This window comes from Pithys albifrons, chromosome 10 (assembly GCF_047495875.1).
Source record: "Pithys albifrons albifrons isolate INPA30051 chromosome 10, PitAlb_v1, whole genome shotgun sequence".
NCBI classification, from domain to species: Eukaryota; Metazoa; Chordata; class Aves; order Passeriformes; family Thamnophilidae; genus Pithys; species Pithys albifrons.
The window spans coordinates 22,229,545-22,247,968 of record NC_092467.1 but is presented as its reverse complement, the minus strand read 5'-3'; the positions used below and the strand labels follow the sequence as shown (position 1 = coordinate 22,247,968).

General features: G+C 51.9%; 2 protein-coding genes across 3 annotated transcripts; one reads left to right on the top strand and one right to left on the bottom strand.

The window, feature by feature from the left end:
- The first annotated feature begins 3,221 nt into the window (after nt 1–3,221).
- On the top strand, nt 3,222–6,941 carry C10H1orf210 (chromosome 10 C1orf210 homolog). Of its 2 annotated transcripts, XM_071564597.1 has the most exons (4): nt 3,222–3,516; nt 4,387–4,894; nt 5,569–5,715; nt 6,149–6,941. In XM_071564597.1, exons 1-4 carry the CDS (start codon nt 3,430–3,432, stop codon nt 6,499–6,501), a joined length of 1,095 nt encoding a protein of 364 aa, XP_071420698.1. In that variant the 5' UTR covers nt 3,222–3,429; the 3' UTR covers nt 6,502–6,941. The 2 variants fall into 2 exon arrangements, with proteins under 2 accessions (XP_071420698.1, XP_071420699.1); XM_071564598.1 differs by lacking the exon at nt 5,569–5,715.
- Nucleotides 6,942–9,164: 2,223 nt separating this feature from the next.
- On the bottom strand, nt 9,165–18,369 carry TMEM125 (transmembrane protein 125). Its single transcript, XM_071564599.1, has 3 exons — nt 18,091–18,369; nt 16,476–16,618; nt 9,165–12,600 (listed from the first exon to the last, which is right to left on the bottom strand). The coding sequence occupies exon 3, from the start codon at nt 12,280–12,282 to the stop codon at nt 11,620–11,622; it is 663 nt and encodes a 220-aa protein (XP_071420700.1). The 5' UTR covers nt 12,283–12,600; nt 16,476–16,618; nt 18,091–18,369; the 3' UTR covers nt 9,165–11,619.
- Nucleotides 18,370–18,424: the final 55 nt, after the last annotated feature.

Below are 18,424 nucleotides of genomic sequence, written 5' to 3'. Positions count from 1 at the left end.
GGGGAGCGGCGTGTGGCGGAGCCGAGGCTGCACACACCTCGGGAGGCCGCACACACCTCAGGAGGTTCCCCACACCTCGGGAGATCCCCCGCGCCTCGGGACTCCCCACCCTCCTGCCCATGAGCCAGGGCTGAGGCCTGGCCCCACCTGGGCTCCGTGTGTGGGGCCGGACTCACTCCTGCAGTGGCCCATCATGGGGACACTGTCCGAGTTGAAAGCGTCTGAGTGGGAGCACAGGCAAGGCAGCAAAAATCCGGCCAGCCCACAGCAGAGGGCGGCCACTGCCAGGGGGGAAAACCCTCCATGTTGCAGTAAACATGTCTGGGAGGAAGTGGAAAGCGGCAGCAAGCCTGGCTTTTGCTGAGCACTCCCATGCATAGTGCTGGCACGGGCAGGGCACAGCACGACCCCACTGCCCCCCAGCCCCAGAGGGTCTCACTCCCAGGTGCCCAGTGGGGCTGTGCCAGCTGCCAGTGGTCTGTGGGCTCTTTGCCTGGAAAACAAAAAGCATTCCTTGGGAAATCACTATAAGCTTCACCCACCAAAACCTCGTGCTGCTTCACAAATTGAACTGGTCCCATATGAAAACCAGGGCTGCCAGTGAGCAAGCCTCATGTTTTGGTGTGTCCTGAGCCCATGCTGTATCCGACCGAAAATCTAAAGCACACATTGAGAGGAAAAGGAAATCCATTCATCGCTTCCGACTATTTACAGAGTGCTCTGGGGCCATGCAGTGCCCATGACATGCTGAGGGAGGGATGGCAGTGGGCAGGAGCTCCCCAAGTGCAGCCATTCAGCCACCCCACAGCAGGAGGGATGGAGAGGATCTGAAAAAGATGGGCACCTGGTGCAGCTGCCCCCATTTGACTGGAAAACAAAGGATAGTGCTTTGTCATGGGCTGTGCATAGGCTGGTTTTGGGAGATGACTTGGGCACTTGAGGCACAACCACACTGTAAACACAGAATACAAGGCAGTCCCACATGGGATGTACAGGGGATGGGCAATTCAGAGTGCTGTCGGTGCTCTCCTGAGGAACCCCACATCCCCATTTTCATGATCCACCCCAAGCTCATTTGCAAGTGCATTGGAACTCATCTGCACACTCAGTAAAGGGGATAGATACAGGAACAGATAAATAAATTGTTTCTTTCCCTCATTCACTGTCTGTAGAGGCCAGTCATGCTCAGAGCCATAAGTGCCATTGTGCTACCATGTGCTAACACATGCTGTGCCCAGGGAAGCAACTCCTTCCGTGCTCCCCTGGGAGCTGTGGGGGAGCATGTAACACAGAGCCTGAGTTTCAATGCACTCTGTGAAATGTCCCCTGGCATGAGGATCTGTTTGGGGATGGGATTATTTACATAGAACACACACACTTTGTGGGAAGGCTTTGTGACTGCAGGCTCTGCAGTGTGCTCCTCCAGGGAGCACAGCAGGGCTCCTCTGACTGCCCGAGGGGAACTGGTGCAGTGCTTTGCCTTTCTGGGGAATGGGAGCTATTTGGGGGCACTCTCTGCACCAGGTGATGCCCAGGAGATCTGAGGGATCCATTGAGGGATGTGACCCAAGCTGATTTGTCCACCTGTGTTTTTTTCTAGGAGCATCTGGTTAAGAGCTGTGCTGTCTAACTGTGCAGATCCCTTGGGTAGTAGGTAGGCTGGGAAACCTCTCCTGGGAGTTTTGTGGGGACGCTCAGCCAGGACCTACAGCTCCAGTTTAAGCTTTCCAGGGGAGGAACCAGAGAGACAGGTACAGCTGAACACAGTCAAAGCAGCTCCTCACACTTGCTGTAACCTGGAAAGCTCTAGTTGCCCAACCCACAGCACACTGAAAGCACCTGAATTTCTGCTGAATTCACAGACCTCAACTTTTTTTGCTGAATCACGACAGACTAAAAAAACACCAAAGACTGACAAAAATACCCCTTTTTGTTATCATTTGCACATTCTAATGGACGGCACCACATGCCAGAAACCATAATGCACCGATACGTTTCCTGATAGGAAATGCAAACGCCCGGCAAATCCACTGACGGACTGAGCTGCCTCAGCAACATTTTCTAGCCCTGCTTCTCTGGATGCTTGTTTTGTTTTACATGCACAGCAGGTCCTGGGGAGGCCTCACAAGCTGGGCAAAGGGCCGCTGTTGCCAGGCATAACAGCATCCCAGAAGCAAGGGTGGCTGAGCATCCCCAACCCACTTCATGTCATTGGCAGGGCAACTGGGGAGCAGAAGCTGTCTGACTGTGTTGGCATCCAGCACATGCCCACAGGATGAAGAATAGGCTGCTGGGAAGCCCTTTCCCTGAGGAAAGGGTGGGATGTGTAGCTGTGGAGAAGCGCTTTGGCAGTGGAGGGTAGAAGGGCCGCCCTGTCCCAGACACTCATGGGTGGAAACTGTGGCTCCACAGTGCTCTTGCTGGCAGGCAGCTTCCTGTCCCTGAGCAGGAGTGGGACCAGGGAATAGTGAGCAGGGAAGAGAGCTTGGGGCTCCCTCTTCCTGCAAGGGCAAAGCCTAGAGTAGGTGCCTCCAGCACTTCTCCTGCCTGGTCTATGGCTCTGCCAGCCCTCACCCATTCACCTGCCCCATCACCTGTGGGCATGACAGCACATCTCTCACCCAACTGTGCACAACAAACACCCCTGAGATGCTTTGACATGATTTCCCAGACTTTCACTGACTCATTGGCAGGTCTTAATGGGGGATGCTGGAGGATGGGGCACTTCCATCCTCTGGGACCTTCACAGCTGGGTGCTGCTCACTCAGCTGCTGCTGGAGCCAGACACCTGCCAGTTTGCTACATGTTTTGAACACTTTTCTGCCCTAATCCCAATATGACTTTTGTTTTCCTGTAGGACATTTTCCTGCTGTCTCAGACCCAGCTTCTCTGGCTGAGGCTGGCTGTGTGCTCCCAACCTTGGTGTGTGGAACAAGGACATGGCAGCCTGCACAGCACCTGGGCCAGGCTCAGGCTGCTCTCCTCAAGTGCAGCATCTGAGGCCAGATGCCACTGAAGTGCTTCCTCCTCCTCCTCCAGCCCTCCAGCACCTCTCAGTGCCCTGTTCCCACCCAGGCAGTCCCCACAGCAGGGACTTCCCGTGGTCCATCAGACAGATGCTGGCAGTCCCCTGGTCACCGATCACAGGAGGCCACACGGGTGGGAGGTGGCGGGGTGCGGTGGTTAATGTGTAACTGGCACTGCCACCTTTCACCCGTGCCCAGCTCAGGAGGGAGCGGGGTCAGCACAGCAGCCAGGCTGGCTCCCAGGCTCTCGTGGTCTGTGTGGCTGTGTGGCTGGGGTGCAGGGGCTCAGTGGAGGCCCCGGGCTGTGCGGCTGCGGCCACACCTTACCCAGCACAGCCGGCCCTGCCGGCTTCCCAGCTTTCCCTGAGACTTTTTTTTCTGCCCGGAAGTTTCCTGGAACCAAATGGCTCCTGCCTGCCTGCTCGGGATCTGCAGCCTCCTCTGTGCCTGGGCAGTGGTGAAGGGACACCCCTGCAGCCTTGACCACCAGGTAAGGGAGTAGAAGGGGCTCTGGCATGGGCAGCAGCTGGGGGTGGGTAGGGACACCCTGTTCCTGGTCCTGCCAGCACAGCTGGGTGGCCCACAGGGCAGCAGGACTTGGCAGGCAGCTCCTGGTCTGCACTGTTCATGACAGGACGAGCAATGAAAACCCCTGGGAGTCAGTGGAGTTAACTGGAAGATGTGCTGTGCCAGTGACCACCAGCCTCAGAGGTGGTTCACCCAAACCTAGAGCCTGGCTGTCCATTTCCCAGGCCCTAGTTCCATCATCAGGCCAAATACATCCTGTTGTCCAGCCTGTTCACCAGAGCACACAACATGTTCACCAGAGCACAGCATGGCTGATAAAGCCTTATCTGAGCCAAGTGCTTGGTGCAGGTGCCTACAGCGCTGCAGACCAGCTGTCTACCTGCCTGTCCTTGCAAAGGGCAGGGCTTGCCTGCTTCCCTGCCCTAGCTGAGAGGTTGCCCTTGTGTCATGCAAGAGCTCCCCATGGGGCTGGTTGTGGGGATCTGTGGGAGGAAGAGGAAGGACTTCTGCAAGCTGACCCTGTATGACAACTGCCCTGTAAAGGAGGATAGAATGGTGACAACCTGGTCCCTTTGCACTCACCTCATCTGTTTGGGTTTTCCCCCCAGCCCTGCATGCTCCTCCTTCAGTTGGCTACTCTAAGTCCTGGGCTGTCCTGTTTGTCTTTCTCCATTTATCCAGACCCACACCAGTCTGTAAGCTCATGTGTTTGCTTGTGTCTTTGCTTTTCTTAAACTCTGCAACGGTAATTAACTTGAAATTCTGGAGAGTCTTACTCTAGAGATAACCCCCAGCACAGACAGCCCATCTCAGCCAGTAGCTTTTTTCCCAGGGCTGGGCCAACTGCAACGGGAAAAGCCTTCAGCATGCTCCAAGTTCCCTTCCAAGAAACATCACCAGTTTGGACCTCTCCTTCAACTCCTTGGTTGTGCCCCATCACAGGACTCTCTTGATGCATTTCCCTTCCCTGCACTCTCTCAACCTCTCTAGTAATGCCATGCCAGTGCTGAGTCCAGCAATCTTCTCCAACCTTGGCGCACTGCATCTACTGGACCTGAGCAGCTGCAGCATCACCTACCTCCACATGGACACTTTCAAGGGCCTAGGAAACTTGCACACACTGCTCCTAGGAAACAACAGCTTGCAAGAGCTTGATGTCCCTTTCCTCCTGCCACTGAAGGCTCTTTACCACCTGGACCTGCAGCACAATGTGCTGGTCTCCGTGGACACTTGGAGCCTGCATCTGATGGAGACAGTCCCGCAGGTCCATCTGGAAGGGAACCCCTGGGTCTGTGACTGCAACGTGCACTCCCTGCAGCAGTGGCTCCAGCGCAGGAAAGGTGAGCAGATGGGGCAGGTGGCAGCAGAGGTGTCAGACAGAAGTAACCCTGGCTATTGGAGTCCTGCTTGATCCTTTTGCTCCGATCCCTGGGCAGACTCTGAGATGGCTTTCCAGGGACCTCTCTCACTCTATTGAGGGACAGTAAACCAAAAAGTGATGTGTCTGTTCCTTGCTTGCAATTACACATGATATCAGAGATTTCTAAGAATGACAGCAGGATAATTTAGTCAGTCTTCTGGGAAACAGGCTATTTATACACTTCAGCCCCTAAATTGATCTTTATGTATCTTTGTGAAGTGATCACATTTTCAAGAGCTGCTGAGGGCTTGACCGCTCCTCCTGTGGAGCCAGATCAGGCTCCAACCATCTGAGCTCGGATCCCAGGGGAGAGCAGTGTGGTTTCTATCAGTATGCATGAATTTGGCATTATTCAGTTAAAAGGAGCATGGTAATTTCGTAATTACAGCCACACACTTGCACAGTTCCTTGGTCAGGGAATTTTTCCTTTGGTTGTGCCTTACAATGTGCTGAGGGCTGATGAGGCTGGAGGGCAGAGCCAGGAGCACTTTGCAATGCATCCCATCCACCCAGCAGCAAGCAGAGATCATCTTCTCTAAACTGGGAGAAGATGGGTGAAGACCCCTATCTCACCTTAGCCCATTTGTCTCCCAGCCATGCAGGTGACCTGTGAGTCGCCCCCAGGGCTGCAGGGCCAAGAGATTGCAGCTCTGGATTCCCAGAACCTGGGCTGCCAGATGAAGCAGCGGTTTCCTCGTGCGCTCAGCACAGCACAGCAGATCACAGTGACCCAGAATAACAGTAAGTTGTGCAGATTCAGAGGTGTCCATAAGGTCAAGCTCCCTCCTGCCCTCCATCACACCAGAGGGACCACAGGTGGAGATGCCCTGCTCTGTCCCACAGTCCTAGAGACTCAGGCTGCCTGGCCACTGCTGCCCTGGGACTGCCCAACCAATGGCTTGCTGGGGAGGGTGGTCACCATTTGGAGGTGTTTGCTGGCTTTGTGACAGAAAAGTTAGCAGGTGTCCCAAAGCCCCATGGAGCACAAACTCCACAGTGATGGGCACCAGTATCAGACAGCTGTCAGGCAGTTTTGCCCTCAGTATTCCACACTTATATTGCTCCTAACGAAAGCAATCTAGTTCTGGCTGCACACTGCAGACAGGCACAGGGCTGGTGGATAGGGAGCACTGGGTGTGCCACAGGCTGACCATGTGCCTTTCCTGTGCCACAGCCACCACACCACCTGCCGGGAAGGGAGGAAGAAGCTGGCCATACTTGGTGGGCTTCCTGGTGACAGCAATTGGCATCTCCATCCTGATTGCATTGGCTGCCAAGTGCAAGCTCGTTCACAAGAACTTCACCAGCTACCACCACCGACCACTACCCGAAATCAGCTCCATTGGAGGCAGCCCCATGGAGGACAGCAGCAGCTGGGACAGGGGCTCCTGCGGGAGCCAGTCCATGCCTGATGCTGCTGACCTGCAAGCTGAGGATGATGATGATGGCTTCATTGAGGACAACTATATCCAGCCCAGTGAGCAGCTGCCAGAGAAACAGGAGCGGGAGTTGCGTCTCTCCATCTGAGCTTACAACTCAGCCACCACTGCTGCAGCATCTTGCCATTTCTGTAGCTCTCATCCCTTCCCACCTGCCCTTGGCTTTTGACCCCACATGTTTGGGGGCAGGAGGTAAGGAGGAGAGAGAAGAGAGGCGTGGGCAGGAAATGGTGATGGAGGCTGAAAGCAGTCAGTCCCACCGTGTCTCAGCATGACATCAACAGGCTGCACTGTCACAGGGACACCAAACCTGCTGCTGCTTTCCCAGCCTTGCTTGGATGCTGAGGATAAAGGAGATGGTGCCTATGGTGCCCAGGAATCCTGGTGCAGTGAGAAGAGCCTGCCCTAGTGTGCCCTGCGGGGGTCTCAGGCACTGGCCCCACTGCCCCATGGCACCAGACCCAGCCCTGCTCTGTCCCTCAATGTGTTGTCACTTTGGGATCTGATTAAAGAATGATTTAGCCCTGCCTCTGCCTAAAATAGTTTGTTGGGACTCTCCCAGTGGCAGTGCTGGGAGGAGACCCTCAGCCCCACAGCTGGGGTGTGGCTTTTTTTGCATGTGCTTTCCAGTACCATAAATACATTCCTCATTAACTGCAGTGGTGAGACGACAGGTCTGTGGCACGAGTGCTCTTGTGCAGACAAATCTGTCACCTGCTCTGTTGCAGGCAGCCCTGGTACATTGTCATCGTGTTTCTGTGCACATCTCTGGCATTGCTTCCCAGCATTGGACTCAATGATCTCAGAGGTCTTTTCCAACTGAAACGATTCTGTGAATCTGTGATTCCCACTGTAGCACTTCTTTCTTTTGTCTCTTCCTTCTCCAGCAAGACATGCTAAAGGACACTTACCTTTCACCTGCCAGCTCTGCAGAGCTGAGCAAATTTTTCCATGGTGCCAGCTTCAGCATTAGGCAGGCACATGCACTGGGGCAAGATGACCCTCTCCCTCAGCTCCCATTACAGATTCCTGTGTGTGTTTCTAACTGTGGAGTTACAGGAACATTATAATTTTTGCATTCCTGTCATCTTTGTGGTATGATAAACAGCACATGAGACACAGGTGACTGCAAGTTGTTTCTGCTGTAGTTGGACATGCCTGCATAGGGTACACTGGAGTTAAAAGCAGGGAGCAGCAGCAGCAACATTCACCCTCCTTGGTAAGTGATTCATAAGGCTGGTACCATCCGGTCAGGAAGATTTCCCAGGGCACAGCCCAGTCATTACCATCCCTGATAGCTGGGGAATGTCTTCGTAATGTCTTCGTCATGCTCCAGAGCATGAAGTATCAACACAGGAACAGCATTTATTGCAGCCCTGACATACAGTCAGTTCCCCCACCTCCTTCAAATCTTTATTTCACTGTTAACTGCCTTTCTATTTCTCCACTCATTAAGACATATAGAGCACAGTGTATACAAGAGTGAATAATACATTTCAGAGACAATGAACCAAAGGGGACAAATGGGTCAGGGGTTGGATGGGCAATACAGTCCAGGGAGCAAACATGACATTTGAAGCCATGAATAGGAAAGAAAACTTGCTGGCTTCTTTTCAGGGGTCAGCCAGTTTTTGCTCTTAAATGCCATATTTCTAAAGTGAACTTTACTTTTGCAGTCATTGTCTCATGGTTTGCCTTCTGGGCTTATCAACTACCCATGAAAATACATTATATTCTGTACATTTTTTGAATTTTTTATATTTTCAGTTAAGATTGGAGACTTAAACTGGAGGGCTGGGAAAAGGCATTTCAGTTATCTTTTGGAGCATAGTTTCTGGGTTTTTCAACATGCTCTTCAATCACATTAACTCATACTAGATGCACTATTCTCTTTTTAGTCTCAGTGATGTCTTAAAAGAGACTAAAAGTACAAATGCTCAGTCTTATTTATTCAGGATCTTACTCACTCTTGACCCTCGATACCTAGCAGTGGGTTGTTTGTCTACTTTGACCCTGCTGGAAGGCCCACACACTTAATTTCAACCAAACAGACATGGCTAGTTTTCATGTGTGTTTTTTACTGCCCCCTCTCCAGGCAGCTCCAGTGCAAATGGCCAGGAGCCTGGCAACTCACATGGGGGAAAATACATCTGGCTTGCAAAGCGAAGAATATACAAGGGGCCAGAGTAGAAAAAGAGGATCCTTCTCAAAGGGGTCTGTCCAGGAAGCTGCCAGAAGGACTGTGGCTGAGGCTGGAGAGAGGACCAGCAGGAGGTATGCAGGCAAACTGGTTCCAGGCTTGTTGCAAGGGAGCAGGAGCTGCCACAAGGCTCAGCGCTGCCACAGAGTAAAAGAGCTTCTCTGTAAACAAAGAGCCAGCACTGACATATTCAGGAAGCTTTGTGTGCTCCATGAGAGCAGCTTTCAGGGTCACTGCAAGGTCTCAGGTTCACAGAGTTTCTGTGTTCATAGAGTCAAGGTCTCAGGCTCACAGGTTCTCTCTCTACATCTGGGTCCTTAAGCAGAGGGAGAGGGACCTGCATTTGGAGGTGGGATGTCAGGAAATAAGTTTTTGGGGCTATGGGGGTACTGCCACACTAGCCAATGATCCAAAACTGCAGCCACAGGAGGGACCCTGGGCTGTGATGATTTCTGCCCTGGGCTCAGCCTGAGCAGAGGCCAGCTCTGCAAAGCCCTGCCACCTCCTGCTGTACAGAGAGACCATCGCTCAAGCATCAGCCTTCAACTCAGCCGGTTTCTCTAACACTTTATTATGTATTCCCATGCACAACACAGGAACTAAGAAACAAACCAGTACCCATGCTGCAGAAGTGAATCAGTGACTGGGGCAGCACAGGCTGTCCCTCTGGGCAGCCAGACATCCAAACCATCATCTTCAGGCACAGCTTGTTCTCAGCCTTTATCTCCTTGGGTTGCTTATGTGGCCCACGATCACTCCTTTCTGGCACAATTCACAGGCACTTGGGGCACATTTTGAAGGCGGTATGGAGGGGAGGATGATTCACACTGACATGCAGGCAGCGCGGAACTGTGAACTAGGCACAGTCATGCATCTTCACAGAAATGCCCAGATGTGCAAAACAGCTGGTGTAGAGGCAGCTGTGGCTTGTCCACACGTGTGGGTTGAGGGAGCTGGGAGTAACTGCTAGAGCAGTGATGCAGGCAGAGGGTGCAGCTTGGCATAACTGCACATGCACTGACACAGACATGCAGAGCAACAGCAATGGTGATGGTGCAAAACTGTCCAGCTCTGGCCTGTCCCTCCCTGTGTATGCACAATGGTCGCTGGTGGACCTGGGGCCAAACAGCCCAGAGGGGAAGGACAACTCTTTGCTTTGAAAAAATTTAGCACAGAAGGATCTGAGCTCAATAACACTCTCTGAGCTCTTGGGCAGATAAAGGGAGGAGATGCAGAGAGAAGGGGAAACAGCTGTTTAATAAAATGTACAGATGATGTGAAACTGGCAGAGGAAAATGTAGAAATAACAGAGATACGTAAAGAAAAGCCCAAATGATGTACCCATATTTTGGGGGAAAGAATCCAAGGCTTCAGGAAAAGGAAAGCCAGTAGAAGCAGGGCAAGAGCAGATGAATACAGATGTGCTCTCATGCCATCTCACTGCATTAGGGACAGTGTGGTCTGGAGCTGTGAAAGGATGAAGCCCTCACTGACCAGCACATAACCTGGTGGGGCTCACTGATGGTGAACTCTGACACTGCCTTCAGGTGTGGAGACAGTGACTTGTGCTGTTAGCAAGGGAATGAGCCACCATTCTCTTCAAAATGAATTTGCTACCAGGCACCAAAAATAACAGCTCAGCCTTGTTCCACTGCTGAGGAAACTTGGCAAATAATGAGCAAACCAACATCTGGGGCAGTGCAGCTCAGATGAGGGGGAGGTGGGACAGACAATATGAAGAGGAAGAGAAAGTTGTGCAGGCACAGCTTTGCTAGGAGGAAAGACCAGTGAAAGGGTTAGTGGGTCTATGAAGGAAATGACAATTTTGAGAGATCAATTAGTTTCATGTCACAGGAAAATCTCCTGGGGTGAATTGTTAGTCTGTCTCTAGGAAAGACACCTTGGAGATAGACACCTTGTAGAGATAAAACATCAGAGAAGCTCCAGGTAAGGCCCAAGTGGCAGCAGAAGAACTTTTTTGCCCTGTGGCAGCTGCAGCATTTGGGAGACAGCTGCAGCACTTGAGAAATGGCAGGGATTGGGATGAGCTGCAGGGCTCCTGGCAGCAGAAGTGCCTCTGCTTGGGAAACTCCAGTGTGAGGACACAACTCTCCCCCCTCACACTAGCAGCTCCAGCCCCAGGATTCAGGCATCCCATCATCATCCCCCAGCGACTGCACCTTGCTGTTTGTGGCCCTCGTGGCTGGTGCATACTGGAGTGATAAAAGAGCCCCAACACACAGTCCAACGTGGATAACCCATCAGGGCCCTAACACTGACACCCCTTGATCACCCCTTTGATAAACCACAGGTGATGGTAGGCTGCAAGAATGTAACACTGGAACAGATCCTGACATTGCAAACAAACAGCATTTCATGTGGGGTCCAGCCGTGCTGAGGCTCTGGCACAAAGAATCCTGTGCAAGTCCCATGCTCATTCCCACAGATGCACAGGTGCTTTCTTGGGACCAGGCCCTGCAGCCATACCTCTCACCAGGCTGTGCCTGGTGCCTTATGCCTGTGCCTTATGCCTGCTGACACAGAGTATTTCCTGCCATTCACCAGCTGTTAGATGCTCTACTTTGCTCAGGAGCTGGCGGCCCTGCACAGAGCACAGGGTGATTTTGTACCACCCACAATCACAGCTTCTCCTGCCAGGAGAGCATATGACAGTTCCAGGAACCGCAGGAACCAAGCAAGTACTGGGGTCCCCAGGGGTACAGGACAGGCTCACCTTCACTCTATGACACAGGTCACAGCTGGGCAGGAGCAGCTGTCACAGGAGACTTTGCGGAGATAAAACAGCGACCAGGCAAGCATGGCACTCCTGGGTCACAGAGCCCATGCAGGCACCCTGAATCTCTGCTGTACCATCAGCCAAGGGCAAATCAAATGCCAGTCATCTCCAACAGAAGCACAAAGCACATCACAGCTCTCACCCTTCCATCAGGAAAGGCCAGCAATGACAGGTCATATCCACCAACGCTCATACAGAGGTGTCCTGGGTCAGATCAGGTTGGCCATGCTGGAGGTGGGAGGGAGCCGCCTGTTTGCAGCAAGGCGGCCAGAGATGGTGAAGACACGGATCTCACCGGTGTCCAGGCTCCGAGGAGCAGCCCGACGGCAGGACGTGCAGAGCAGATAGAGCAGCAGGCAGAGGAGAATGGCGCTGCCAGCAGTCAGGAGGATGACCCCACTGGTGAACATGCTGGCCAGTGGCCTCGCAGGGCTGAGCTGCATGGTCGTGGTGGAGAGGATGGTGAGCACAACCCCACAGACCAGCAGCACCAGCGCACTCAACAGCAGCACCAGGCAGTCTGAGAAGCCCCCGCTCTTCAGGAGCTCGATCTGATCCCGGCTGCGGATGCAGTTCATGTCCTGGATTGCAGAGCTCAGCAGCTGCTTCAGCAGCACAAGCAGGGCCAGGAGGCAGAGTGTGGTGCCCACTGCCAGCCGCCACTCTCCAGACCGGCTGCTAGTGCTATACAGCAGGATGATGCCCCCGATCCCACAGGCCAGGATCAGCACCACAGCCATTCCATAGCACAGGATGGACTTTTTGGGGTCCTGGAACCACCAGAGCTCCACATGCTCCTCCAAGATATTCCTCTGGATGTGGTCTGCATCTGCAGGGGTGCGGGGGCTGCTTAGCTCTGCCAGTTCTGGCATGGTGGGCAGCTGGGTGAAGAGGGCACAGTGGGGTGGTTGCACAGATGAATCTATACCCGTACAGCAAAGTGGAGGGTCAAAGCAGCAGCAGTGGCAAAGGCAGCTGCATTTCTCCAGCAGTGATGTCTCTGTCTTGTTCTCATTCTTTGGATCCTCATGGAGCTTCCTTCTGCAGTGGTGTCACCTGAAGAGCTATGGTCCATGTGCTGAGACTGAGCCCACCACCCAGGCATGACTGTGCAACATGGTGGAGCATTCCCAGAGCAGCACCATAAGGGAACAACCGGGGCTGTGTCCTTCCTTTCCTGTGTCTTTTATCTGAAAGAGTCAAGAAGAGAAGATTCCATTAGAGACACGCTGCTCCCCTGTACCAAACAATCCCCTGCCAAACCCTGGGCCTTGGTTGCTCCAGGCTGGCCTAAAGACCTCACTCTGCCTCCCTCACAAAAGCCCTGTGCATTGGCAAACAGATCAGCCACAACACACATCTTCCCAGGAGACTTCCATGCAAAACAGGGGAACCTCAGCCTGGCTCAAGGGTGAGTCTCCTGCATCCCCAGCTCAGTGCACTGCTCAGAGGCTACTGACACATTGCTGCCCACAGGACTTTGCCTGCAGCTGGTGCTGGCAGCAGGGCAGGGACAGAGCAGAGGCAGGTCCCTGATGGGATAAAGCCCCATTCACAGCTCCAGCTTCACATGCTCCCTCATCAGCATCAGCCTCTTGTCACCAACTGGCTCTGCTGCCCAGAATGACAGCAGGAGGTGGGGGTCAGGACCAGGGCTTAACTCTTCCATTCCAGTCACTGGAAGAATGAGAGCTGCACTTGCTGCATGTTCTCAGCCCTGTCCCTACCCCTGCACTGCCAGTGGTTTCTCGTCGTGAGTTCCTTCCAGAAATATAGTGGTTACATCTCCAATAGTCACAGCACTGCCCTGGAAAGACCCTTCAGACAGCTGTGACCAGGCACCTCGAGATTTTGCTCTCCTCTCTGCTGGTCTGTGAAGCACTTCATTACTGGAGGGGAGCAGGGGAAGGGCAGTAGTGGCTGCAGTGTGGGGGGAAGCTCCAAGGTGCCATGCTCAGCTGGACTCACCTCAGCACAGCACCTTGTCTCAGCCCACAGCCCAGATTCCCGAGCTCATGACCCCACTGTCCTGGTTCTGCTCAATGCTTCTCTGGGTACAGTTTTACATCAAGAATGGAAAACACTTGCATTTCTCTCGCATAATGTGCCTCCCTGTCATGTCAGTGCTCCAACTGGTCCCACAGCAGCACAGGGACCCTCTAGAACAGTTTGTACCCAAAACAAGGAGAGGTGCTGAGGAGGACAGGGCGAGAGCATCTCAGGTATGGTTGTATCCTGAAGACATGGGGCATACTCTGGAGACCCAAGAACTGCCTCTGTGGTTGCCTCCCGGAGAGGATGATTCACCCTTGACCATCATAGGCACACAAACTGCTCTGAGCCCCACAGGAGCCAGTGGCAGGGACAGGAACTGATGCAGGTCCCTTGTGTCAGAGTTATGACACTTTTTCTGAGCAGGGGGGATGGCCAATCAGCACCCTGCCTGCTGGAAATGGCTCTCAGGAGCCTGTCAGCCCATGCCAAACACACTCTGTTTGTCTTTGTGCCCCACTCTGTGCAGCACTGGGACTTGGGGCTCATTGCATACAGGCAGGGACAATTTGTGACCTCCACGTATGGCAGCTCTCCACATACCAGGGATATTTCTTCCCATCACTCTCCCTGTTCTCAAGACAGTCTCCACAGACCACATCCCCTTATGACAATGCCTTTGCTGCTAGCAAACACCTCAAAATCCCCTTCCCTTGGGGACCAGCCAACATGGGGTGGGGGGAGAAGGAGGACAATAGTGTGGGGTGTGCCTGAACCAGACACTGCCTGACAGTGTCAGGCCAAGCTCCTCCTGAGTCACTCCCTGGCTGTGATGGAGCATGAGGTCACTTTGGACGTGGCTCAGGGCACACTGCCAGAGACAGCACGTGTCCAGGAAGTCTCTAACCACTGTGAGTTTGCAGTCCCAGGACCCACTGCGTCCTGTGAGGTGCACACAGGGCTATTCCCTGTATGGCTGCTGGTGCTTGGATTGCCTGGGCAGGGAGTGGGCTGGGGCACAGAAATCCCAGCTCCAGAGGGTACACTTGCTGGGAGGCCCATGGGAGATCTACAGCTCCTGGCAAGGGCCAGAACAATCAGAAAGCATCAATTAGAGAGGGAAAAGAGCTGTGGCTGAGCATGCTGAGTTGTGCCTGCTGGGACTCCGATTTTGCATGAGACAGCAGATACCTTGTGCTGTCCACATGTGTTCGAGACACAGGTCCCTGAGAAGGTGGGAATGTTACCGGGCACTTTCAAAGCAGAGGAATGACAAAATGTTGAGTCTGGAGTTGTTTCCCAGCCTATGCCAATCAGCTTGGTGCTAAACGCTTCTTCCTCCTGCCTTTTCTCCTTCTTACCAGTGAATGGGTGAGTCTAGTAGACAGCAAATCAGTAGATTAGATTGAGATTTTGGACTAAGAAAACATAAAGCTTGGAGAAGTGCAAAGTCTGTGTCCTTCTGCTGCTTGACTCAAGTTGTGAGTCAAACAGTAAACAAAAAAACCCACAACAGCATAAACCACAATGAGGGAAAACATGACCAAAAATCAAGGGACAGCTCTGCATTCTCATGTTACTTTTTAAAATTTAACCATCTGAGTTTTTTATTTGCTCAGAAGAGGGACAAGGAACAAGAAAAAACTGTAGAAGCATCTGGCTGAGGGAAAAAAATAAGGAGTCACCTCTATGAGCACGTATTTTCCAGTGTTCTATTACCCTTTATTAAACAAATTATGTGGAGAGATAAGGCTTCCAGTGAACTGTGCTTTCATGTTTCCTTCTGTCTGTTTGAAAATGTTCTGGGATTATAATCTTTGTTCTATCAGCATCCACACTTGCTTGGGCTTCTCTAGATTTTGAGGGTTTTTGCTGCTAGTAACAGTACTTTTGCTCTTAGAATCATGGAATAATTCAGGTGGGATGGGATGCTGTGAAGTCACTTTGTCCATCCCCCTGCTTAAAGCAGAGTTAACCTGAAAATCAGACTGGTTAGCTCAGGGCCTTATCCATTCAGGTGCCAAGAATGAAGGATCCACAGCCTCTCAGGGATCATTACAGTTCTAAACCACCCTCACCAGGAATACATTCTTCCTTAAATCTAGCTACAGTTCCCCATTCCTCAGGCTGGCTGCACTGCCTCCCATCCTCTTCAGAAAAATCTGTCTTTATAGTTTGCACCAAAGCAGCACTGCCCTGGGCTGTCATCCACCACTCCTTGGAGAACGGATGAAACTAGATCTCAAGCAGCTTTGCTGATCTGGTTTCTTGGCATTGTACAGCACATCAGTTTGCCCAGATAGATCAAGAGAAAGGAAGGGATATGGATGCCTGCTCTGCCATGAGGGAAAAGGACAGCCCTTCCACAGCTGTTGCCTCTTCTGCTGGTGTTCTTTGGGCTACCTGGTCTCACTGGTCTGGGACAGACCATAACACAGAGCTTTTGGGAGCTTAAGCCACTTGGCCCACCAGATTTAGCCTGTTTGATAATGTGTATCGCAGGTCACTAATCTCTAACATTCACTCACTACTGAACCCAGAACCTTCAGTGCTCCTGTCTCTGTATGGAAGAGAAAAAGGAGGAGAGGACCAGCCCCGCCACACTATGCTTTATGTCCAAAGGGCACATGTCAGGAAAAAATTGACACATTGTCCTTCCTCACTGCTGGCTGGCAGCTGGGGAGGAAGATCAGAAAAACACTGGGATTGGAGGAAAACAAAAATGTTCATGTTTTTCCCTTTTCCATTGTGGTTTTTTTTTCCGTACTCTGACAACATTTAACTGGAAACTGAGGGAAATCATCAACGGATTTCTGGCTGCTCCTGGCTGCAGGTGTGGGAGATGAACACTGGCTGAATGCCTCAGAATGATATATGCATATTTTATTTACTTACAAACTGTCTAATATATGACAGACAGGCCATGGACTGTATGTTAATTAACACTTTAATTTCAGAGACAGGATGTTAATTAACACTTTAATTTCAGGGCCACATAAAAAGTCAGCTGTTGAAATACTCCTCACTTCCCTCCTCTCCCCGAACCCAGAGTACCCCTTGAGATATTGCTTACCCACAGCATTCAGGAAGGAAATTCTGGGAATGGGACAGGCTCCTAGAGCACTTCTTTGTACTTCCAGCCTTGGAAGAGTTTTATTCAGCTTTTATGTGGACTTCATGAGCATCATGGAGACTAAGAGAGTCCAGCAAGTTTCGCTGTAAAATAAAAATACATAAAATTATTTGCCTGAGCAATATAGATGAGAACCAACAGAGCCTCACAATCTCAAACAAATACAAGCCAATTTCAATCCCCTGCTTCCCTAGTCCCTCACAGTTTATTTGCTTCCTGACCAGGTCTGGCCATAGCCTGTTTGGGACAGACTTGCCACCCCTCTGTTCCTCACAGAACCTGTGGTCCAGAACAGGCATAAATATTTTACATGTAATTTTTCCAACTACCAAAGCTTTAGGAAGTATTTCTTTACCAAGAGTCAACCCTTGTTGTAGGTCCATTCAACAGAAACATAAATTCTATTGTCTACTCTGTTCTAGTTTGTCTATTCTGTTCTGTTTATTATATTCTATTTCAATTGAAGAGGACCTAAAATGATCATCTAATTCAACTCCCTGATCAATTCAGGGATGATCAAGTTCAAGCATATTATTAAGGGCATTGCCCAAATGCCTCTTAAATACTGACAGTCTTGGAGTATCAACCACCTCTCTAGGAAGTCTGCTGCAGTGTTTGACCACTCTCTCAGTAAAGAAATGCTTCTTAAGCATATTCAATTCTATTCTAACTCCTAAGCAGGGTAATAGAAAATGAAACTCATGTATCTTGTTTTATGCCTGAATTACTAACAAAGATGAGAACCTCTGAATCTCATAGTGCTCAAGGCCTGACTGTGCCCTTGGGAGCATGTGGGAAGGTTCCCTCTCTTCTTCTGAGAACTCAGGATGGAACACAGAGGAAACTGCAAAGAATTGGAGTAGTGGGACCTTTATGTGGCATGTTTTGTCTCACCTAAAATCCTAGCAAGATACCCATGCTCCTCTGACTGCCAATCAGCCACCAATTCCCAATGTTCCTCCTTTTCTGGGCTGCTCAAGATCCATGCAAAGCTACGCAGTTCAATCTGTACCTCTGGGGAGAGACCACCCTCTCTACCCTGCCAGAGGGATAATGCTTTCTGAGAAGTGAGCATCTGTCCCACCAGTGCTCCTGCCACAAGATATCATTTGGGAAGCCTCAGGGAAGCCCTGGGTGATGGTGGACTGTCCCTTTCTTACACCAAGCCTAGGGGCTCTGGGATTAAGGATGGTGGAGGGCTTCTTGTAACAGGGTTAGTGTGCAGCTGCTTTTTACACAAATCTAGATAGTTTTGGTGTGCTCCATTATACAGTTTCGTATTCCCCTCCCTCTCTGTATGCGTAACAGGCATCCATTATTCTGACCCTGCAGAGCCTGTCCTGAATGCACCTCTACTGAGGGTGGCCTGGGAGTCCCAAAGGAACAAGAAATTCCCAAGTCTTACCTGCTGAGAGGGAACACAGTGGTGCAAGGAAGAAATGCAGTGGAGGCAAGAGGCAGGATCTCTTAATAAGTAAGTCTGAGGAGCCCCCAAACCTGATGAGGTACATCCCTTCCCGCACAGCACAGGTCCCAGGGAGGAGGGATCACTCACCTGCAGCAGACGCTGCCCACACGCAACAACCCAGCACACTTCCCTGCTCCTGGCTGGCAGCAATGCTTTTCCCTGGCTTTCCTTCCACTGGATCCGGCTAACAAGGAAGCCCACGGGGAAAATATCTTCCCTTCCTCCTGCAACTGCCTGCCAAGAAACAGGTGCAGTGCCCCTGCCAGCTCCCCTTCCTGGTGCGACGCGGCAGCACCAAGGATAGGCTGCGAGCCCTCGCCTCTCGCCCGGGCAGGTGCATTCCCCAGCAGGGTGGCGTCTCAGCAAACCTGCTGCTGGTCTTGGAGAGCCTCCAGAGCCACGCCGGTGTGCAGGTGCTACC